We start from the raw sequence: 21,160 nt of genomic DNA, 5'->3' as shown, positions 1-21,160 counted from the left end.
AGATGTCTTTATTATTAATCTTGGATTTAAAAACGTGTAGAAAAATAACAAAGAGAAATAAAAAGAAAATCCAGGCCAGGAGGAGCCAGGTGGATGTGGAGCCCCCAGCCAGGTGTCCTCCAAACTGGGATCACCTGGGCTCTTCCCACCGGGGCTCACTGGGGATCACCCAGCACAGACCATCCAGTGTGGGATGGAGCTGGAGCAGCGCACGGAGCTCTTCCCACCCAGGGCTGCCCTCAGTGCTGCCTCTTCTGGTGTCTGCTCAAGTGGGAAATTTGAGAAAAGCCCTTCCCACACTGGGGACACTTGTAGGGTCTCTCCCCGGTGTGGATCCTCCTGTGTGTGACCAGAGCTGACGTGTACTTGAATCCCACCCCACATTCGGGACAGCGGAAGGGCCTCTCATCCGTGTGGATGCGCTGGTGCACGAGGAGTTCAGACGAGGTGTAAAAGCTCTTCTGGCACTGATCACACTTGTAGGGCCTCTCCCCGGTGTGGATCCTCCTGTGTTTGACGAGGGTTGACTTCTCTTTGAATCCCACCCCACATTCGATACAGCGGAAGGGCCTCTCATCCGTGTGGCTGCGCTGGTGACGGCGGAGCTCAGAGCTGCTCACGAACCTCTTCTGGCACTGCTCACACTCGTAGGGCCTCTCACCAGTGTGGCTCCTCAGGTGGACAGTCAGGCTGAAGCTGAAGGTGAAGCCTTTCCCACACTGATCACACTTGTGGGGTCTCTCCCCGGTGTGGATCCTCCTGTGTGTGACGAGGGTTGACTTCTCTCTGAATCCCACCCCACAATCGGGACAGCGGAAGGGCCTCTCGTCCGTGTGGATGCGCTGGTGCTTGAGGAGATGAGACGAGGTGTAAAAGCCCTTCTGGCACTGGTCACACTTGTAGGGCCTCTCCCCTGTGTGGCTCCTCAGGTGCACAGTCAGTTCGGACCTACACCTGAAGCCCTTCCTACACTGATCACACTTGTAGGGTCTCTCCCCGGTGTGGATGCGCCGGTGGGTAATGAGGGTGCTGTTGTCCTTGAAGCCCTTTCCGCAGTCAGGGCAGTAGAAAGGCCTCAGCTCGGTGTGAATGAGCTGGTGACTGAGGAGATGGGAGGACCTGTAAAACCTTTTCTCGCACTGACCACACTCGTAGGGCCTCTCCCTGGTGTGGATCATCCGGTGCCTGTTCAGGGTGGAGACGCGGTTGAAGCGCTTCCTGCAGTCGGGGCACTGGAAGGGCCCCTCGTCCGTGTGTGAGCGCTGGTGCCCCACGAGTTCTGAGCGGCTCCTAAAGCTCTTCTGGCACTGGTCACACTGGTACAGTCGCTCCCCCGTGTGGATTCTGCAATGCTGCATCAGGCAGGATCTGCGCTTGAAGCTCTTCCCACACTCGGAGCACTTGTGGGGCTTCTCCTCCCCACCCTGGAGCTGCTCACGGCGCCCCAGCTCGGATCTCTGAGCCCCTCCATGGCCCAGGCTGGCTCTTTCCCCCTCGGATCCCCGCGCTCTGCCTTTGCAGCCCCTCCTGCTCAGGGATCTCCGCGGCTTCTCCTCCCCGTTGGCTTCTCCCTGCCGAGCCGTGGAGCCGCTCCAAACGGCCTCTGCCACCGGCTCATCGCTGCTCTCCATGCTCAGCTCCTGCTCGGGGGGAGCAAGGACAAGGACACGATGGGATTTGCCCCCACGGGGACAAGGACACGGTGGGATTTGCCTCCCCTGCCCCCCACAAAAACCCTCCCGGAGCCCCCCGCGATGGGGTCGGGCCCAGCTCCCCCTCTCCGCTCACCTCCGGGCTCCGGGCGGCGATGCCGGCGGGGCCGGGGCAGCTGCGGCCGGAGCGCGGGAACCGCGTGGTGTTGGGGCGCCTCTTCCTCCCGCTCTTTCTTTTTCTTTGTCCCTCCTCTTCCTTTGTCCCTCCTCTTCCTTTGTCCCTCCTCTTCCTCCTCCTCCTTCTCCCCCTCGTCTTCCTCCCGCTCCTCCTCCGCTCCGAGTCCGGCCCGGGCAGCGCCGGCACCCAAAAACCGGCGGGGGAGAGGGCGTGGTTATGCAAATCTGAGGACGAGCGCGCTCTGCGATTGGTCGAAGGGAGGAGCGCGGGATTTGCTCGGTGACGCCATGTTGGGGGGGGGTGCTGCAGCGTCCGGGGAGAGCGGAGCGGGAATGGGGACCGGGAATGGGGACAGAGAATAGGAACAGGAACCGGGAATGGGGACCGAGAATGGGGACAGGGACCGGAGACCGGGAATGGGAATGGAACCGGAAGTGCGGACAGGGAGCGGGATTGGGGACAGGGAATGGGGACCGGGAATGCGAACCAGGAACGGGAACACGAAATGGGGACCAGTATTGGGGACAGGGAGCGGGAATGGGGACAGGGAATGGAGACCGGGAATGGGGACCCAGACTGGCGCAAAGGACTGACAATGGGGACAGGGAATCGGGACCGTTGGGTTCCCAAAGCCAGGAGGAAACCCCAAATCTGTCCCAGGAACCCTCAACCCCCCCGGGCCAGCATCCCCCTCATCGCCTGGAATATCCTCCCATGTCCACATCCTCATCTTTGTTAGATATCTTTATTATTAATCTTGGATTTAAAAACGTGTAGAATAATAACAAAGAGAAAAAAAAAGAATATCCAGGCTACGAGTAGCCAGGTGGATGTGGAGCCCCCAGCCAGGTGTCCTCCAAACTGGGATCACCTGGGCTCTTCCCACCGGGGCTCACTGGGGATCATCCAGCACAGACCATCCAGTGTGGGATGGAGCTGGAGCAGCGCACGGAGCTCTTCCCACCCAGGACTGCCCTCAGTGCTGGCTCTGTAGGTGTTTGGTCATGCCGCCGCTTGTGGTGAAGCCCTTCCCACACTGGGGACACTTGTGGGGTCTCTCCCCGGTGTGGATCCTCCTGTGTGTGACCAGAGTTGACTTGTGCTTGAATCCCACCCCGCATTCAGGACAGCGGAAGGGTTTCTCATCCGTGTGGATGCGCTGGTGCACGAGGAGATCAGACGAGGTGTAAAAGCTCTTCTGGCACTGATCACACTTGTAGGGCCTCTCCCCGGTGTGGATCCTCCTGTGTGTGACGAGGGTTGACTTCTCTTTGAATCCCACCCCACATTCGGGACAGCGGAAGGGCCTCTCGTCCGTGTGGATGCGCTGGTGACGGCGGAGCTCAGAGCTGCTCACGAACCTCTTCTGGCACTGCTCACACTCGTAGGGCCTCTCCCCGGTGTGGATACGCTGGTGCTTGAGGAGATGAGACGAGGTGTAAAAGCTCTTCTGGCACTGACCACACTTGTAGGGCCTCTCCCCTGTGTGGCTCCTCAGGTGCACAGTCAGTTCAGGCCTACACCTGAAGCTCCTCCCACACTGATCACACTTGTAGGGTCTCTCCCCGGTGTGGATACGCCGGTGGGTAATGAGGGTGCTGTTCTGCTTGAAGCCCTTTCCGCAGTCAGGGCAGTAGAAAGGCCTCAGCTCGGTGTGAATGAGCTGGTGACGGAGGAGATGGGAGGACCTGTCAAACCTTTTCTCGCACTGACCACACTCGTAGGGCCTCTCCCCGGTGTGGATGTGCCGGTGTGTGTTGAGGTGGGAGACGCTTTTGAAGCGCTTCCCGCAGTCGGGGCACTGGAAGGGCCTCTCGTCCGTGTGTGAGCGCTGGTGCCCCACGAGTTCTGAGCGGCTCTTAAAGCTCTTCTGGCACTGATCACACTGGTACAGTCGCTCCCCCGTGTGGATTCTGCAATGCTGCATCAGGCAGGATCTGCGCTTGAAGCTCTTCCCACACTCGGAGCACTTGTGGGGCTTCTCCTCCCCACCCTGGAGCTGCTCTTGGACCCCCAGCTCTGAGCTCTGACCCTGCTCCAGGCTGGGTTTTTCCCCCTCAGATCCCCTGTGGGTTCTCTGGTGCACAATCAGGCAGGATCTCCTCTTGAAGCTCTTCCCACACTCGGAGCACTTGTGGGGCTTCTCCTCCCCTCCCTGGAGCTGCTCACGGCGCCCCAGCTCGGATCTCTGAGCCCCTCCATGGCCCAGGCTGGCTCTTTCCCCCTCGGATCCCCGCGCTCTGCCTTTGCAGCCCCTCCTGCTCAGGGATCTCCGCGGCTTCTCCTCCCCGTTGGCTTCTCCCTGCCGAGCCGTGGAGCCGCTCCAAACGGCCTCTGCCACCGGCTCCTCGCTGCTCTCCATGCTCAGCTCCTGCTCGGGGGGAGCAAGGACAAGGACACGATGGGATTTGCCCCCATGGGGACAAGGACACGATGGGATTTGCCTCCCCTGCCCCCCACAAAAACCCTCCCGGAGCCCCCCGCGATGGGGTCGGGCCGAGCTCCCCCTCTCCGCTCACCTGCGGGCTCCGGGCGGCGATGCCGGCGGGGCCGGGGCAGCTGCGGCCGGAGCGCGGGAACCGCGCGGGGTTCCGGCGCCTCTTCCTCCCGGTGTTCCTGTTCCGTTGTCCCTCCTCTTCCTTTGTCCCTCCTCTTCCTCCTCCTCCTTCTCCCCCTCCTCTCCCTCCCGCTCCTCCTCCGCTCCGAGACCGGCCCGGGTAGCGCCGCCCCCCAAAAGCAGGCAGAGAGAGGGCGTGGTTATGCAAATATGAGGACGAGCGCGCTCTGCGATTGGTCGAAGGGAGGAGCGCGGCATTTGCTCGGTGACGCCATGTTGGGGGGGGGTGCTGGAGCGTCCGGGGAGAGCGGAGCGGGAATGGGGACCGGGAATGGGGACAGGGACCGGGAATGGGGACCGGGAATCGGGACAAGGACCGGAGACCGGGAATGGGAATGGAACCGGAAGTGCGGACAGGGATCGGGATTGGCGACAGGGAATGGGGACCGGGAATGCGAACCAGGAACGGAAACACGAAATGGGGACCAGTATTGGGGACAGGGACCGGGAATGAGGACAGGGAATGGAGACCGGGAATGGGGACCCAGACTGGGGATAAGGACCGGCAATGGGAAGGGGGACAGGGAATGGGGAGCGTTGGGTTCCCAAAGCCAGGAGGAAACCCCAAATCTGTCCCAGGAACCCTCAACTCTCTCTGGCCCAGCATACCCCTCACCCCCTGGAAGATCCCCCCATGTCCACATCCTCATCTTTGTTAGATGTCTTTATTATTAATCTTGGATTTAAAAACGTGTAGAAAAATAAGAAAGAGAAATAAAAAGAAAATCCAGGCCAGGAGGAGCCAGGTGGATGTGGAGCCCCCAGCCAGGTGTCCTCCAAACTGGGATCACCTGGGCTCTTCCCACCGGGGCTCACTGGGGATCATCCAGGACAGACCATCCAGTGTGGGATGGAGCTGGAGCAGCGCACGGAGCTCTTCCCACCCAGGGCTGCCCTCAGTGCTGCCTCTTCTGGTGTCTGCTCAAGTGGGAAATTTGAGAAAAGCCCTTCCCACACTGGGGACACTTGTAGGGTCTCTCCCCGGTGTGGATCCTCCTGTGTATGACCAGAGCTGACGTGTACTTGAATCCCACCCCACATTCGGGACAGCGGAAGGGCCTCTCGTCCGTGTGGATGCGCTGGTGCACGAGGAGTTCAGACGAGGTGGAACAGCTCTTCTGGCACTGATCACACTTGTAGGGCCTCTCCCCGGTGTGGATCCTCCTGTGTTTGACGAGGGCTGACTTCTCTTTGAATCCCACCCCACATTCGATACAGCGGAAGGGCCTCTCATCCGTGTGGCTGCGCTGGTGACGGCGGAGCTCAGAGCTGCTCACGAACCTCTTCTGGCACTGCTCACACTCGTAGGGCCTCTCACCAGTGTGGCTCCTCAGGTGGACAGTCAGGCTGAAGCTGAAGGTGAAGCCTTTCCCACACTGATCACACTTGTGGGGTCTCTCCCCCGTGTGGATCCTCCTGTGTGTGACGAGGGTTGACTTCTCTCTGAATCCCACCCCACAATCGGGACAGCGGAAGGGCCTCTCGTCCGTGTGGATGCGCTGGTGCTTGAGGAGATGAGACGAGGAGTAAAAGCCCTTCTGGCACTGATCACACTTGTAGGGCCTCTCCCCTGTGTGGCTCCTCAGGTGCACAGTCAGTTCGGACCTACACCTGAAGCCCTTCCTACACTGATCACACTTGTAGGGTCTCTCCCCGGTGTGGATACGCCGGTGGGTAATGAGGGTGCTGTTGTCCTTGAAGCCCTTCCCACAGTCAGGGCAGTAGAAAGGCCTCAGCTCGGTGTGAATGAGCTGGTGACGGAGGAGATGGGAGGACGTGTCAAACCTTTTCTCGCACTGACCACACTCGTAGGGCCTCTCCCCGGTGTGGATCATCCGGTGCCTGTTCAGGGTGGAGACGCGGTTGAAGCCCTTCCCGCAGTCGGGGCACTGGAAGGGCCTCTCGTCCGTGTGTGAGCGCTGGTGCCCCACGAGTTCTGAGCGGCTCCTAAAGCTCTTCTGGCACTGGTCACACTGGTACAGTCGCTCCCCCGTGTGGATTCTGCAATGCTGCATCAGGCAGGATCTGCGCTTGAAGCTCTTCCCACACTCGGAGCACTTGTGGGGCTTCTCCTCCCCACCCTGGAGCTGCTCATGGACCCCCAGCTCTGAGCTCTGACCCTGCTCCAGGCTGGGTTTTTCCCCCCCAGGTCCCGTGTGGGTTCTCTGGTGCACAATCAGGCAGGATCTCCTCTTGAAGCTCTTCCCACACTCGGAGCACTTGTGGGGCTTCTCCTCCCCTCCCTGGAGCTGCTCATGGAGCCCCAGCTCGGATCTCTGAGCCCCTCCATGGCCCAGGCTGGCTCTTTCCCCCTCGGATCCCCGCGCTCTGCCTTTGCAGCCCCTCCTGCTCAGGGATCTCCGCGGCTTCTCCTCCCCGTTGGCTTCTCCCTGCCGAGCCGTGGAGCCGCTCCAAACGGCCTCTGCCTCCGGCTCCTCGCTGCTCTCCATGCTCAGCTCCTGCTCGGGGGGAGCAAGGACAAGGACACGATGGGATTTGCTCCCACGGGGACAAGGACACGATGGGATTTACCCCATGGGGACAAGGACACGATGGGATTTGCCCCCACGGGGACAAGGACACGGTGGGATTTGCCTCCCCTGCCCCCCACAAAAACCCTCCCGGAGCCCCCCGCGATGGGGTCGGGCCCAGCTCCCCCTCTCCGCTCACCTGCGGGCTCCGGGCGGCGATGCCGGCGGGGCCGGGGCAGCTGCGGCCGGAGCGCGGGAACCGCGTGGTGTTGGGGCGCCTCTTCCTCCCGCTCTTTCTTTTTCTTTGTCCCTCCTCTTCCTTTGTCCCTCCTCTTCCTTTGTCCCTCCTCTTCCTCCTCCTCCTTCTCCCCCTCCTCTTCCTCCCGCTCCTCCTCCGCTCCGAGTCCGGCCCGGGCGGCGCCGGCACCCAAAAACCGGCGGGGGAGAGGGCGTGGTTATGCAAATCTGAGGACGAGCGCGCTCTGCGATTGGTCGAAGGGAGGAGCGCGGGATTTGCTCGGTGACGCCATGTTGGGGGGGGGTGCTGCAGCGTCCGGGGAGAGCGGAGCGGGAATGGGGACCGGGAATGGGGACAGAGAATAGGAACAGGAACCAGGAATGGGGACCGAGAATGGGGACAGGGACCGGAGACCGGGAATGGGAATGGAACCGGAAGTGCGGACAGGGAGCGGGATCGGGGACAGGGAATGGGGACCGGGAATGCGAACCAGGAACGGGAACACGAAATGGGGACCAGTATTGGGGACAGGGAGCGGGAATGGGGACAGGGAATGGAGACCGGGAATGGGGACCCAGACTGGCGATAAGGACCGACAATGGGGACAGGGAATCGGGACCGTTGGGTTCCCAAAGCCAGGAGGAAACCCCAAATCTGTCCCAGGAACCCTCAACCCCCCCGGGCCAGCATCCCCCTCATCGCCTGGAATATCCTCCCATGTCCACATCCTCATCTTTGTTAGATATCTTTATTATTAATCTTGGATTTAAAAACGTGTAGAATAATAACAAAGAGAAAAAAAAAGAATATCCAGGCTACGAGTAGCCAGGTGGATGTGGAGCCCCCAGCCAGGTGTCCTCCAAACTGGGATCACCTGGGCTCTTCCCACAGGGGCTCACTGGGGATCATCCAGCACAGACCATCCAGTGTGGGATGGAGCTGGAGCAGCGCACGGAGCTCTTCCCACCCAGGACTGCCCTCAGTGCTGGCTCTTCTGGTGTTTGGTCATGCCGCCGCTTGTGGTGAAGCCCTTCCCACACTGGGGACACTTGTGGGGTCTCTCCCCGGTGTGGATCCTCCTGTGTGTGACCAGAGTTGACTTGTGCTTGAATCCCACCCCGCATTCAGGACAGCGGAAGGGTTTCTCATCCGTGTGGATGCGCTGGTGCACAAGGAGATCAGACGAGGTGTAAAAGCTCTTCTGGCACTGATCACACTTGTAGGGCCTCTCCCCGGTGTGGATCCTCCTGTGTGTGACGAGGGTTGACTTCTCTTTGAATCCCACCCCACATTCGATACAGCGGAAGGGCCTCTCGTCCGTGTGGATGCGCTGGTGACGGCGGAGCTCAGAGCTGCTCACGAACCTCTTCTGGCACTGATCACACTTGTAGGGCCTCTCCCCGGTGTGGATACGCTGGTGCTTGAGGAGATGAGACGAGGTGTAAAAGGTCTTCTGGCACTGATCACACTTGTAGGGCCTCTCCCCTGTGTGGCTCCTCAGGTGCACAGTCAGTTCAGGCCTACACCTGAAGCTCTTCCCACACTGATCACACTTGTAGGGTCTCTCCCCGGTGTGGATACGCTGGTGGGTGATGAGGTTGCTGTTGTGCTTGAAGCCCTTTCCGCAGTCAGGGCAGTAGAAAGGCCTCAGCTCGGTGTGAATGAGCTGGTGACGGAGGAGATGGGAGGACCTGTCAAACCTTTTCTCGCACTGACCACACTTGTAGGGCCTCTCCCCGGTGTGGATCATCCGGTGCCTGTTCAGGGTGGAGATGTGGTTGAAGCGCTTCCCGCAGTCGGGGCACTGGAAGGGCCTCTCGTCCGTGTGTGAGCGCTGGTGCACCACGAGTTCAGAGCGGCTCCTAAAGCTCTTCTGGCACTGGTCACACTGGTACAGTCGCTCCCCCGTGTGGATTCTGCAATGCTGCATCAGGCAGGATCTGCGCTTGAAGCTCTTCCCACACTTGGAGCACTTGTGGGGCTTCTCCTCCCCTCCCTGGAGCTGCTCATGGAGCCCCAGCTCGGATCTCTGAGCCCCTCCATGGCCCAGGCTGGCTCTTTCCCCCTCGGATCCCCGCGCTCTGCCTTTGCAGCCCCTCCTGCTCAGGGATCTCCGCGGCTTCTCCTCCCCGTTGGCTTCTCCCTGCCGAGCCGTGGAGCCGCTCCAAACGGCCTCTGCCTCCGGCTCCTCGCTGCTCTCCATGCTCAGCTCCTGCTCGGGGGGAGCAAGGACAAGGACACGATGGGATTTGCCCCCACGGGGACAAGGACACGATGGGATTTGCCCCCACGGGGACAAGGACACGATGGGATTCTCCCCCGTGGGGACAAGGACACGATGGGATTTGCCTCCCCTGCCCCCCACAAAACCCTCCCGGAGCCCCCCGCGATGGGGTCGGGCCGAGCTCCCCCTCTCCGCTCACCTGCGGGCTCCGGGCGGCGATGCCGGCGGGGCCGGGGCAGCTGCGGCCGGAGGGCGGGAACCGCCCGGGGTTCCGGCGCCTCTTCCTCCCGGTGTTCCTGTTCCTTTGTCCCTCCTCTTCCTTTGTCCCTCCTCTTCCTCCTCCTCCTTCTCCCCCTCCTCTTCCTCCCGCTCCTCCTCCGCTCCGAGTCCGGCCCGGGCAGCGCCGGCACCCAAAAACCGGCGGGGGAGAGGGCGTGGTTATGCAAATCTGAGGACGAGCGCGCTCTGCGATTGGTCGAAGGGAGGAGCGCGGCATTTGCTCGGTGACGCCATGTTGGGGGGGGTGCTGGAGCGTCCGGGGAGAGCGGAGCGGGAATGGGGACCGGGAATGGGGACAGGAACCGGGAATCGGGACAAGGACCGGAGACCGGGAATGGGAATGGAACCGGAAGTGCGGACAGGGATCGGGATTGGCGACAGGGAATGGGGACCGGGAATGCGAACCAGGAACGGAAACACGAAATGGGGACCAGTATTGGGGACAGGGACCGGGAATGAGGACAGGGAATGGAGACCGGGAATGGGGACCCAGACTGGGGATAAGGACCGGCAATGGGAAGGGGGACAGGGAATGGGGAGCGTTGGGTTCCCAAAGCCAGGAGGAAACCCCAAATCTGTCCCAGGAACCCTCAACTCTCTCTGGCCCAGCATACCCCTCACCCCCTGGAAGATCCCCCCATGTCCACATCCTCATCTTTGTTAGATGTCTTTATTATTAATCTTGGATTTAAAAACGTGTAGAAAAATAACAAAGAGAAATAAAAAGAAAATCCAGGCCAGGAGGAGCCAGGTGGATGTGGAGCCCCCAGCCAGGTGTCCTCCAAACTGGGATCACCTGGGCTCTTCCCACCGGGGCTCACTGGGGATCATCCAGCACAGACCATCCAGAGGGGGATGGAGCTGGAGCAGCGCACGGAGCTCTTCCCACCCAGGGCTGCCCTCAGTGCTGCCTCTTCTGGTGTCTGCTCAAGTGGGAAATTTGAGAAAAGCCCTTCCCACACTGGGGACACTTGTAGGGTCTCTCCCCGGTGTGGATCCTCCTGTGTGTGACCAGAGCTGACGTGTACTTGAATCCCACCCCACATTCGGGACAGCGGAAGGGCCTCTCGTCCGTGTGGATGCGCTGGTGCACGAGGAGTTCAGACGAGGTGGAACAGCTCTTCTGGCACTGATCACACTTGTAGGGCCTCTCCCCGGTGTGGATCCTCCTGTGTTTGACGAGGATTGACTTCTCTTTGAATCCCACCCCACATTCGATACAGCGGAAGGGCCTCTCATCCGTGTGGCTGCGCTGGTGACGGTGGAGCTCAGAGCTGCTCACGAACCTCTTCTGGCACTGCTCACACTCGTAGGGCCTCTCACCAGTGTGGCTCCTCAGGTGGACAGTCAGGCTGAAGCTGAAGGTGAAGCCTTTCCCACACTGATCACACTTGTGGGGTCTCTCCCCGGTGTGGATCCTCCTGTGTGTGACGAGGGTTGACTTCTATCTGAATCCCACCCCACAATCGGGACAGCGGAAGGGCCTCTCGTCCGTGTGGATGCGCTGGTGCTTGAGGAGATGAGACGAGGTGTAAAAGCCCTTCTGGCACTGCTCACACTTGTAGGGCCTCTCCCCTGTGTGGCTCCTCAGGTGCACAGTCAGTTCGGACCTACACCTGAAGCCCTTCCTACACTGATCACACTTGTAGGGTCTCTCCCCAGTGTGGATACGCCGGTGGGTAATGAGGGTGCTGTTGTCCTTGAAGCCCTTTCCGCAGTCAGGGCAGTAGAAAGGCCTCAGCTCGGTGTGAATGAGCTGGTGACGGAGGAGATGGGAGGACCTGTCAAACCTTTTCTCGCACTGACCACACTCGTAGGGCCTCTCCCCGGTGTGGATCATCCGGTGCCTGTTCAGGGTGGAGACGCGGTTGAAGCGCTTCCCGCAGTCGGGGCACTGGAAGGGCCTCTCGTCCGTGTGTGAGCGCTGGTGCCCCACGAGATCAGAGCGGCTCCTAAAGCTCTTCTGGCACTGGTCACACTGGTACAGTCGCTCCCCCGTGTGGATTCTGCAATGCTGCATCAGGCAGGATCTGCGCTTGAAGCTCTTCCCGCACTCGGAGCACTTGTGGGGCTTCTCCTCCCCACCCTGGAGCTGCTCACGGGGCCCCAGCTCGGATCTCTGAGCCCCTCCATGGCCCAGGCTGGCTCTTTCCCCCTCGGATCCCCGCGCTCTGCCTTTGCAGCCCCTCCTGCTCAGGGATCTCCGCGGCTTCTCCTCCCCGTTGGCTTCTCCCTGCCGAGCCGTGGAGCCGCTCCAAACGGCCTCTGCCACCGGCTCCTCGCTGCTCTCCATGCTCAGCTCCTGCTCGGGGGAGCAAGGACAAGGACACGATGGGATTTGCCCCCTTGGGGACAAGGACACGATGGGATTTGCCCCCGTGGGGAAAAGAACACGATGGGATTTGCCCCCACGGGAACAAGGACACGATGGGATTTGCCCCCACGGGGACAAGGACACGATGGGATTTGCCCCCACGGGGACAAGGACACGATGGGATTTGCCTCCCCTTCCCCCCACAAAAACCCTCCCGGAGCCCTCCGCGATGGGGTCGGGCCGAGCTCCCCCTCTCCGCTCACCTGCGGGCTCCGGGCGGCGATGCCGGCGGGGCCGGGGCAGCTGCGGCCGGAGCGCGGGAACCGCGCGGTGTTCGGGCGCCTCTTCCTCCCGGTGTTTCTGTTTCGTTGTCCCTCCTCTTCCTTTGTCCGGCCTCTTCCTTTGTCCCTCCTCTTCCTCCTCCTCCTTCTCCCCCTCCTCCCGCTCCTCCTCCGCTCCGAGTCCGGCCCGGGCAGCGCCGGCACCCAAAAGCAGGCGGAGAGCGAGGGCGTGGTTATGCAAATCAGGGAGCGATCGCGCGCTGGGATTGGTGGGAGGGAGGAGCGCGGGCTTTGCTCGGCGACGTCATGGCTGGAGGGGACCGCGAATGGGAATGGGGACCAGGAACGGAAAAGGGACCCTGTGGTGGTCTCAGGGGTCCCAAGATGAGGGAGGGATGGAAATTTTGACTCCGTGTTTTTATTTTAAGAAAGACGATTTATTATTTTATGATATACATAGTACAGTAAAAGAAAATGCTATATTAAAGGTATACGAAAGTAATAGAAAACTAAGATTTCATCAGAAAGCTAGAAAATAATAGGAAACAATGATCATAAAATCTCGTGAGTAACCAAATTTCAAGACAGCTAAACTGTGATTGGTCCTTAATTAGCAACAACCTCACTAGACCAATCAAAGATGAAATTGCTGCATTCCACAGCACCAGATAATTAGTGTTTATAGCTTAATTTTAGAGGCCATTCAGCTTCTCAGGAGAACAAGATCCTAAGGAAAGGATTTTTTAATAAAATATATCCGTGACACATTTTATTTAAATGGAGCGTGAATACTGGACTGGGATTGGGAATCAGGAGAGGGGCTGGTATTGTGATCAGGAATCAGAAAATGGGAACGGGACAGGGAATAGAGAAATGGGAATTGGGGATTGGAATCAGGAAATGGGAACAGGACAGTGAATATGGGAATGGCATCCAGATAGAGAATATGGGACAGGAAAAAGTATTGAACCAGGAATGGGATCTGGACTCGGATGAGAGCAGGATCCTGGACAGGGGACAGCAGGAACCAGGACGGGAGGACGTGGGGACACTGCCAGGGCAGGGGGTCCTTGATCTGCTGCCCCAGATGGAGCTGCTGGGCCTGGGGTGCCCAAAGCCCTGAGGAGCCCCCAAATCTGTCCCAGGAACCCTCAACTCCATGGACCCAGCATCCCCCTCATGGAAAAAATTACTGAAAAAATGACAGAAAAACTTTTTCTGGGGTCAGAAGTCGACAAATGTGCTCTCCACAACGGATTTCTGATCTTGGACTGCGGATGAGCTCAGGTGACCACGGGGAGCCAGGAGGATGTGGAGCCCCCAGCCAGGCGTCCTCTCAACAGGGATCAAGAGGGTTCCTCCCACCTGGGCTCACTGGGAACCATCCTGAGCAGATCCTCCCACGTGGATTGATGGTGGAGAAGACATCACAGGCAATTTAGTGTTGCTTTAACCACCACAAGAGTGAAAACCAAGATTGTTCTGGGTCAGAAGTGGGCAAATCTGCTCTCCATAAGAGAGACCCAGGGGGAGCCAGGAGGATGTGGAGCCCCCAGCCAGGTGTGCTCCAAACAAGGATCAAGGGGGCTCTGCCCACCTGGGCTCACTGGGGACCATCCAGGGCAGATCCTCCCGTGTGAGATGGAGCTGGAGCAGCGCACGGAGCTCTTCCCACCCAGGGCTGCCCTCAGTGATGGCTCTTCTGGTGTTTGGTCATGATGCCACCTGTGGTGAAGCCCTTCCCACACTGGGGACACTGGTAGGGTCTCTCCCCGGTGTGGATGCGCCGGTGGGCGATGAGGGCAGAGTTGTGCTTGAATCCCACCCCACATTCGGGACAGCGGAAGGGCCTCTCATCCGTGTGGATGCACTGGTGCTTGAGGAGATGAGACGAGGTGTAAAAGCCCTTCTGGCACTGATCACACTTGTAGGGCCTCTCCCCGGTGTGGCTTCTGAGATGGATAGTCCGGCTGGAGCTGTCTATGAAGCTCTTCCCACACTGGGAACACTGGTAGGGTCTCTCCCCGGTGTGGATCCTCCTGTGTGTGACGAGGGTTGACTTCTCTTTGAATCCCACCCCACAATCGGGACAGCGGAAGGGCCTCTCGTCCGTGTGGATGCGCTGGTGCACAAGGAGATCAGACGAGGTGTAAAAGCCCTTCTGGCACTGATCACACTCGTAGGGCCTCTCCCCGGTGTGGCTTCTGAGGTGGACAGTCAGGGTGGAGCTGTGGGTGAAAGTCTTCCCACACTGGGGACACTCCTGGAGTCCCTCGCCAGTGTGGATGCGCCGGTGGGTGTTGAGCTGGGACTTGCGTCTGAAGCCCTTCCCGCACTCACGGCAGCGGAACGGCCTCTCCTCGGTGTGGGTGATCTGGTGACTGAGGAGATTGGAGCTGCTCCGAAACCGTTTCTTGCACTGACCACACTCGTAGGGCCTCTCCCCGGTGTGGATGCGCCGGTGCTGGTTGAGTTCAGAGACGCTTTTGAAGCGCTTCCCGCAGTCGGGGCACTGGAAGGGCCTCTCGTCCGTGTGTGAGCGCTGGTGCACCACGAGTTCAGAGCTGCTCCTAAACCTCTTCTTGCACTGGTCACACTCGTAGGGTCGCTCCCCCGTGTGGCTCCTCTGGTGGTAAATCAGTTTGTACTTGGACATGAAACTCTTCCCGCACTCCCCACACTCAAAGGGCCTCTCCCCGGTGTGGCTCCTCAGGTGGGCAGTCAGGTAGGACCTTGCTCTGAAGCCCTTCCCACACTGGGGACACTCGTGGGGTCTCTCCCCAGTGTGGATGCGCCGGTGGGTGATCAGGGCGGAGTTTTGCCTGAAGCCCTTCCCGCAGTCTCGACAGTGGAACGGCCTCTCCTCCGTGTGGATGAGCTTGTGATGGAGGAGGTTGGTGCTGGTCAGGAACCTCTTATTGCACTGATCACACTCGTAGGGCCTCTCCCCGGTGTGGATCATCCGGTGCCTGTTCAGGGTGGAGACGCTTTTGAAGACCTTCCCGCAGTCGGGGCACTGGAAGGGCCTCTCGTCCGTGTGTGAGCGCTGGTGCACCAGGAGCTCAGAGCTGCTCCTAAACCTTTTCTTGCACTGGTCACACTGGTAGGGTCGTTCCCCGGTGTGGCTCCTCTGGTGGTAAATCAGGTGGGACTTGGACATGAAACTCTTCCCGCACTCCCCACACTCATAGGGCTTCTCCCCAGTGTGGATTTGCTGGTGGATGACGAGGCCGGACCTTTCCCTGAATCCCTTTCCACAATCAGGACAGCAAAATGGCCGCTCGTTGGTGTGAATGCGCTGGTGACTTACGAGATCGGACTTGGTGTAAAACCTCTGATGGCATTCAGCACATTCAAAGGGACTCTCCCCGGTGTGGCTCCTCAGGTGGACAGTCAGTTTGGATCTACACCTGAAGCTCTTCCCACACTCGGAGCACTTGTGGGGCTTCTCCTCCCCACCCTGGAGCTGCTCTTGGACCCCCAGCTCTGAGCTCTGACCCTGCTCCAGGCTGGGTTTTTCCCCCTCAGATCCCGTGTGGGTTCTCTGGTGCACAATCAGGCAGGATCTCCTCTTGAAGCTCTTCCCACACTCGGAGCACTTGTGGGGCTTCTCCTCCCCACCCTGGAGCTGCTCACGGGGCCCCAGCTCTGATCTCTGAGCCCCTCCATGGCCCAGGCTGGCTCTTTCCCCCTCGGATCCCCGCGCTCTGCCTTTGCAGCCCCTCCTGCTCAGGGATCTCCGCGGCTTCTCCTCCCCGTTGGCTTCTCCCTGCCGAGCCGTGGAGCCGCTCCAAACGGCCTCTGCCACCGGCTCCTCGCTGCTCTCCATGCTCAGCTCCTGCTCGGGGGGAGCAAGGACAAGGACACGATGGGATTTGCCCCCACGGGGACAAGGACACGATGGGATTTGCCCCCGTGGGGACAAGGACACGATGGGATTTGCCCCCACGGGGACAAGGACACGATGGGATTTGCCTCCCCTGCCCCCCACAAAAACCCTCCCGGAGCCCCCCGCGATGGGGTCGGGCCCAGCTCCCCCTCTCCGCTCACCTGCGGGCTCCGGGCGGCGATGCCGGCGGGGCCGGGGCAGCTGCGGCCGGAGCGCGGCAACCGCGTGGTGTTGGGACGCCTCTTCCTCCCGGTGTTTCTGTTTCGTTGCCCCTCCTCTTCCTTTGTCCCTCCTCTTCCTTTGTCCCTCCTCTTCCTTTGTCCTTCCTCTTTCTCCTTCTCCCCCTCCTCTCCCTCCCGCTCCTCCTCCGCTCCGAGTCCGGCCCGGGCAGCGCCGGCACCCAAAAAGCGGCGGGGAGCGAGGGCGTGGTTATGCAAATCAGGGAGAGATCGCGCCCCGGGATTGGTGGGAGGGAGGAGCGCGGCCTTTGCTCGCTGACGTCATTGCTGGGACCGGGAGTGGGAACGGGACAGGGAATGGGGACCGAGATCAGGAACGGAAAAGGGATCCTGTGGTGGTCACAGGGTCTCAAAATGAGGGAAAATATGAAAATTTCGACTCTATATTTTTGTTTTCGAATGGTGATTTATTAATTTTTTACTCATATATGAAAAGAAAATGCTATATTCAAACTATAGTAAAATAATGCAAAACAAGGATTGCATCAGAAAGCTAGAAAAAAATAGAAAAGGATGATAATAAAACCTTGGGAGTGATCAGAGGGTCTGAGACAGCTGAAATTTGATTGTTCATTAATTAAAAACTACGACTTGAGACCAATCAAAGCTGAAATTGCTGCATTCCACACCAGCACATGCTTATTGTTAAATTTTCATTCTGGGGCCTCTCAGCTTCTCAGGAGAAAAAGATCCTAAGGAAAAGATATTTTAATAAAAGATATCTGTGACAGGACCGTGAGTACTGGAATACCTGGGAATACAGGAGAGGGGCTGGGATTGGGATCAGGAATCAGAAAATGGGAACGGGACAGGGAACAGAGAAATGGGAATTGGGGACTGGAATCGGGAAAGGGGAACAGGACAGGGAATAAGGGAATGGCAACCTGATAGAGAATATGGGACAGGAACAAGTATTGAGACAGGAATGGGACCTGGACTCGGATGAGAGCAGGATCCTGGACAGGGGACAGCAGGAACCAGGACGGGAGGACGTGGGGACACTGCCAGGGCAGGGGGTCCTTGATCTGCTGCCCCAGATGGAGCTGCTGGGCCTGGGGTGCCCAAAGCCCTGAGGAGCCCCCAAATCTGTCCCAGGCACCCTCAACTCCATGGACCCAGCATCCCCCTCATGGAAAAAATTACGGAAAAAATGACAGAAAAACTTTTTCTGGGGTCAGAAGTTGACAAATGTGCTCTCCACAATGGATTTCTGATCTTGGACTGTGGATGAGCTCAGGTGACCACGGGGAGCCAGGAGGATGTGGAGCCCCCAGCCAGGTGTCTTCTCAACAGGGATCAAGAGGGTTCCTCCCACCTGGGCTCACTGGGAACCATCCAGAGCAGATCCTCCCATAGGGATTGAGGGTGGAGAACACATGGAAGGCAATTTAGTGTTGCTCTAACCACCACAAGAGTGAAAACCAAGATTGTTCTGGGTCAGAAGTGGGCAAATCTGCTCTCCACGAGAGAGACCCAGGGGGAGCCAGGAGGATGTGGAGCCCCCAGCCAGGTGTGCTCCAAACAAGGATCAAGGGGGCTCTGCCCACCTGGGCTCACTGGGGACCATCCAGGGCAGATCCTCCCGTGTGAGATGGAGCTGGAGCAGCGCACGGAGCTCTTCCCACCCAGGGCTGCCCTCAGTGCTGGCTCTTCTGCTGTTTGGTCATGCTGTCGCTTGTGGTGAAGCTCTTCCCACACTGGGGACACTGGTAGGGTCTCTCTCCGGTGTGGATGCGCCGGTGGACGATGAGGGCAGAGTTCTGCTTGAATCCCACCCCACAATCGGGACAGCGGAAGGGCCTCTCGTCCGTGTGGATGCGCTGGTGCTTGAGGAGATGAGACGAGGTGTAAAAGCCCTTCTGGCACTGATCACACTTGTAGGGCCTCTCCCCGGTGTGGCTCCTCAGGTGCACAGTCAGGCTGGAGCTCTGGATGAAACTCTTTCCACACTGGGGACACTCATAGGGCCTCTCAACAGTGTGGCTCCTCAGGTGGGCAGTCAGGTGGGAGCTGTCTGTGAATCCCTTCCCACACTGGGGACACTCGTGGGGTCTCTCCCCGGTGTGAATGTGCCGGTGCCTGTTGAGGCGGGCGTTGCATGTGAAGCTCTGCCCGCAGTCACGGCAGTGGAACGGCCTCTCCTTGGTGTGGATGAGCTGGTGACGGAGGAGATCGGAGCTGCTCCGAAATCGTTTCCTGCACTGACCACACTCGTAGGGCCTCTCCCCGGTGTGGATGCGCCGGTGCCTGTTCAGGGTGGAGACGCGGTTCAAGCGCTTCCCGCAGTCGGGGCACTGGAAGGGCCTCTCGTCCGTGTGTGAGCGCTGGTGCCCCACGAGATCACCACTGCTCATAAAGCTCTTCTGGCACTGGTCACACTGGTAGGGTCGCTCCCCCGTGTGCCTCCTCTGGTGGTAAGTCAGGTGGGACTTGGACGTGTAGCTCTTCCCGCACTCCCCACACTCATAGGGCCTCTCCCCGATGTGGCTCCTCAGGTGGGCAGTCAGGTAGGACCTTGCTCTGAAGCTCTTCCCACACTGGGGACACTCGTGGGGTCTCTCCCCGGTGTGGATGCGCCGGTGGGTGTTGAGGTGGGACTTTTGCCTGAAGCCCTTCCCGCAGTCACGGCAGTGGAACGGCCTCTCCCCGGTGTGAATGAGCTGGTGACTGAGGAGATTGGAGCTGCTCCGAAACCGTTTCCTGCACTGACCACACTCGTAGGGCCTCTCCCCGGTGTGGATGCGCCGGTGTGTGTTGAGGTTAGAGACGCGGTTGAAGCCCGTCCCGCAGTCGGGGCACTGGAAGGGCCTCTCGTCCGTGTGTGAGCGCTGGTGCACCAGGAGATCAGAGCTGCCCATAAACCTCTTCTGGCACTGGTCACACTCGTAGGGTCGTTCCCCCGTGTGGCTCCTCAGGTGGACTGAAAAGTTGGAGCTGTCTCTAAAGCTCTGCCCACACTCCCCACACTCATAGGGCTTCTCCCCGGTGTGGATTCGCTGGTGGATGACGAGGCTGCACTTTTGCCTGAATGCCTTTCCGCAATCGGGACAGCGGAAGGGCCTCTCCTTGGTGTGAATGCTCTGGTGACTGACGAGATGGGAGTTGGTGTAAAACCTCTGATGGCATTCAGAACACTCAAAGGGCTTCTCCCCAGTGTGTCTCCTCAGGTGGACAGTCAGTTTGGATCTCCACCTGAAGCTCTTCCCACACTCGGAGCACTTGTGGGGCTTCTCCTCCCCACCCTGGAGCTGCTCACGGGGCCCCAGCTCGGATCTCTGAGCCCCTCCATGGCCCAGGCTGGCTCTTTCCCCCTCGGATCCCCGCGCTCTGCCTTTGCAGCCCCTCCTGCTCAGGGATCTCCGCGGCTTCTCCTCCCCGTTGGCTTCTCCCTGCCGAGCCATGGAGCCGCTCCAAACGGCCTCTGCCACCGGCTCCTCGCTGCTCTCCATGCTCAGCTCCTGCTCGGGGGGAGCAAGGACAAGGACACGATGGGATTTCCCCCCGTGGGGACAAGGACACGATGGGATTTGCCTCCCCTGCCCCCCACAAAAACCCTCCCGGAGCCCCCCGCCATGGGGTCGGGCCCAGCTCCCCCTCTCCGCTCACCTCCGGGCTCCGGGCGGCGATGCCGGCGGGGCCGGGGCAGCTGCGGCCGGAGCGGGGGAATCGCGTGGTGTTGGGACGCCTCTTCCTCCCGGTGTTTCTGTTCCTTTGTCCCTCCTCTTCCTTTGTCCCTCCTCTTTCTCCTTCTCCCCCTCCTCTCCCTCCCGCTCCTCCTCCGCTCCGAGTCCGGCCCGGGCGGCTCCGGCACCCAAAAGCAGGCGGGGAGCGAGGGCGTGGTTATGCAAATCTGAGAGCGATCGCGCGCCGGGATTGGTGGGAGGGAGGAGCGCAGGGTTTGCTGGGTGACGTCATGGCTGGGACCGGGACCGGGAATCGGGACCAGGAATGGGGACAGGGACCAGGAAGGAAAAGGGACCCTGTTGTGTTCTCAGGGCTCCCAGGATGGGGGAAGAGATTAAAGTTTTGACTCCGTGTTTTTATTTTCAGAAAGCTCATTTATTATTTTATTATTGATATACTATATTAGAAGAAAATACTATGTTAAAACACTAATAAAGAATAGAGAATAGGATTTCATATTAAGGCTTGAAAGGAATGATAATAAAATCTTGTGAGTGACCAGAGAGTCTGAGACAGCTGAGCTTTGACTGGCCATTAATTACAAACAACCACACGAGACCAATCAAAGATGAAATGGCTGCATTCTACAGCACCAGATAATTAGTGTTTAAATTTCGTTCTTGAGGTCTCTCAGCTTCTCAGGAGAAAAAGATCCTAAGGAAAAGATTTTTTAATAAAATATATCTATGACAGGAGTGTGAATACTGGACTGGGAATACAGGAGAGGGGCTGGGATTGGGATCAGGAATCAGAAAATGGGAACGGGACAGGGAATAGAGAAATGGGAATTGGGGACTGGAATAGGAAAAGGGGAACAGGACAGGGAATACGGGAATGGCATCCAGATAGAGAATATGGGACAGGGACAAGTATTGAACCAGGAATGGGATCTGGACTCGGATGAGAGCAGGATCCTGGACAGGGGACAGCAGGAACCAGGACGGGAGGACGTGGGGACACTGCCAGGGCAGGGGGTCCTTGATCTGCTGCCCCAGATGGAGCTGCTGGGCCTGGGGTGCCCAAAGCCCTGAGGAGCCCCCAAATCTGTCCCAGGCACCCTCAACTCCATGGACCCAGCATCCCCCTCATGCCCA

The 21,160-nt window shown here is 59.3% G+C and overlaps 4 protein-coding genes across 4 annotated transcripts in view; all 4 read right to left on the bottom strand.

The window, feature by feature from the left end:
• Window position 1: 1 nt before the first annotated feature.
• On the bottom strand, window positions 2-6,897 carry LOC141725983 (uncharacterized). Its single transcript, XM_074530148.1, is given in 5 exon segments — window positions 2-1,640; window positions 1,789-2,419; window positions 2,727-4,201; window positions 4,350-4,936; window positions 5,346-6,897. Coding segments are annotated over 5 exon segments (5,646 nt in total). The 3' UTR covers window positions 2-239.
• A 925-nt stretch (window positions 6,898-7,822) lies between these two features.
• Window positions 7,823-9,876, bottom strand: LOC141725982 (uncharacterized). Its single transcript, XM_074530147.1, has 2 exons — window positions 9,580-9,876; window positions 7,823-9,368 (listed from the first exon to the last, which is right to left on the bottom strand). The coding sequence occupies exons 1-2, from the start codon at window positions 9,874-9,876 to the stop codon at window positions 8,136-8,138; spliced, it is 1,530 nt and encodes a 509-aa protein (XP_074386248.1). The 3' UTR covers window positions 7,823-8,135.
• Window positions 9,842-21,160, bottom strand: part of LOC141725981 (uncharacterized) — an 18,040-nt gene continuing 6,721 nt past the window's right edge. Inside the window, 2 exon segments of the mRNA XM_074530146.1 lie at window positions 9,842-12,236; window positions 13,953-16,092. Of these exon segments, the coding sequence (XP_074386247.1) occupies window positions 10,561-12,236; window positions 13,953-16,083 (3,807 nt within the window). The 5' untranslated portion in view covers window positions 16,084-16,092 and the 3' untranslated portion in view covers window positions 9,842-10,560.
• The window catches only part of LOC141725952 (uncharacterized), a 22,161-nt gene continuing 17,456 nt past the window's right edge, over window positions 16,456-21,160 (bottom strand). Inside the window, exon 4 of the mRNA XM_074530112.1 lies at window positions 16,456-19,605. Within this exon, the coding sequence (XP_074386213.1) occupies window positions 18,020-19,605 (1,586 nt within the window). The 3' untranslated portion in view covers window positions 16,456-18,019. The remainder of the gene's footprint in view (window positions 19,606-21,160) is intronic.

The sequence above is a fragment of the Zonotrichia albicollis genome, chromosome 32, assembly GCF_047830755.1.
Source record: "Zonotrichia albicollis isolate bZonAlb1 chromosome 32, bZonAlb1.hap1, whole genome shotgun sequence".
Classification (NCBI taxonomy): domain Eukaryota; kingdom Metazoa; phylum Chordata; class Aves; order Passeriformes; family Passerellidae; genus Zonotrichia; species Zonotrichia albicollis.
Note: the sequence above shows the minus strand (reverse complement) of the source record. Positions and strands in the feature narration are given on the sequence as shown.

Coding starts and splice junctions, on each gene's coding strand:
- LOC141725982 (XM_074530147.1), bottom strand. CDS start 9,876: ATGCCGCGCTCCTCCCTTCGACCAATCGCAGAGCGCGCTCGTCCTCAG. Junction 9,369..9,579: donor TCGCCGCCCGGAGCCCGCAG/GTGAGCGGAGAG, acceptor CCCCCCGAGCAG/GAGCTGAGCATGGAGAGCAG.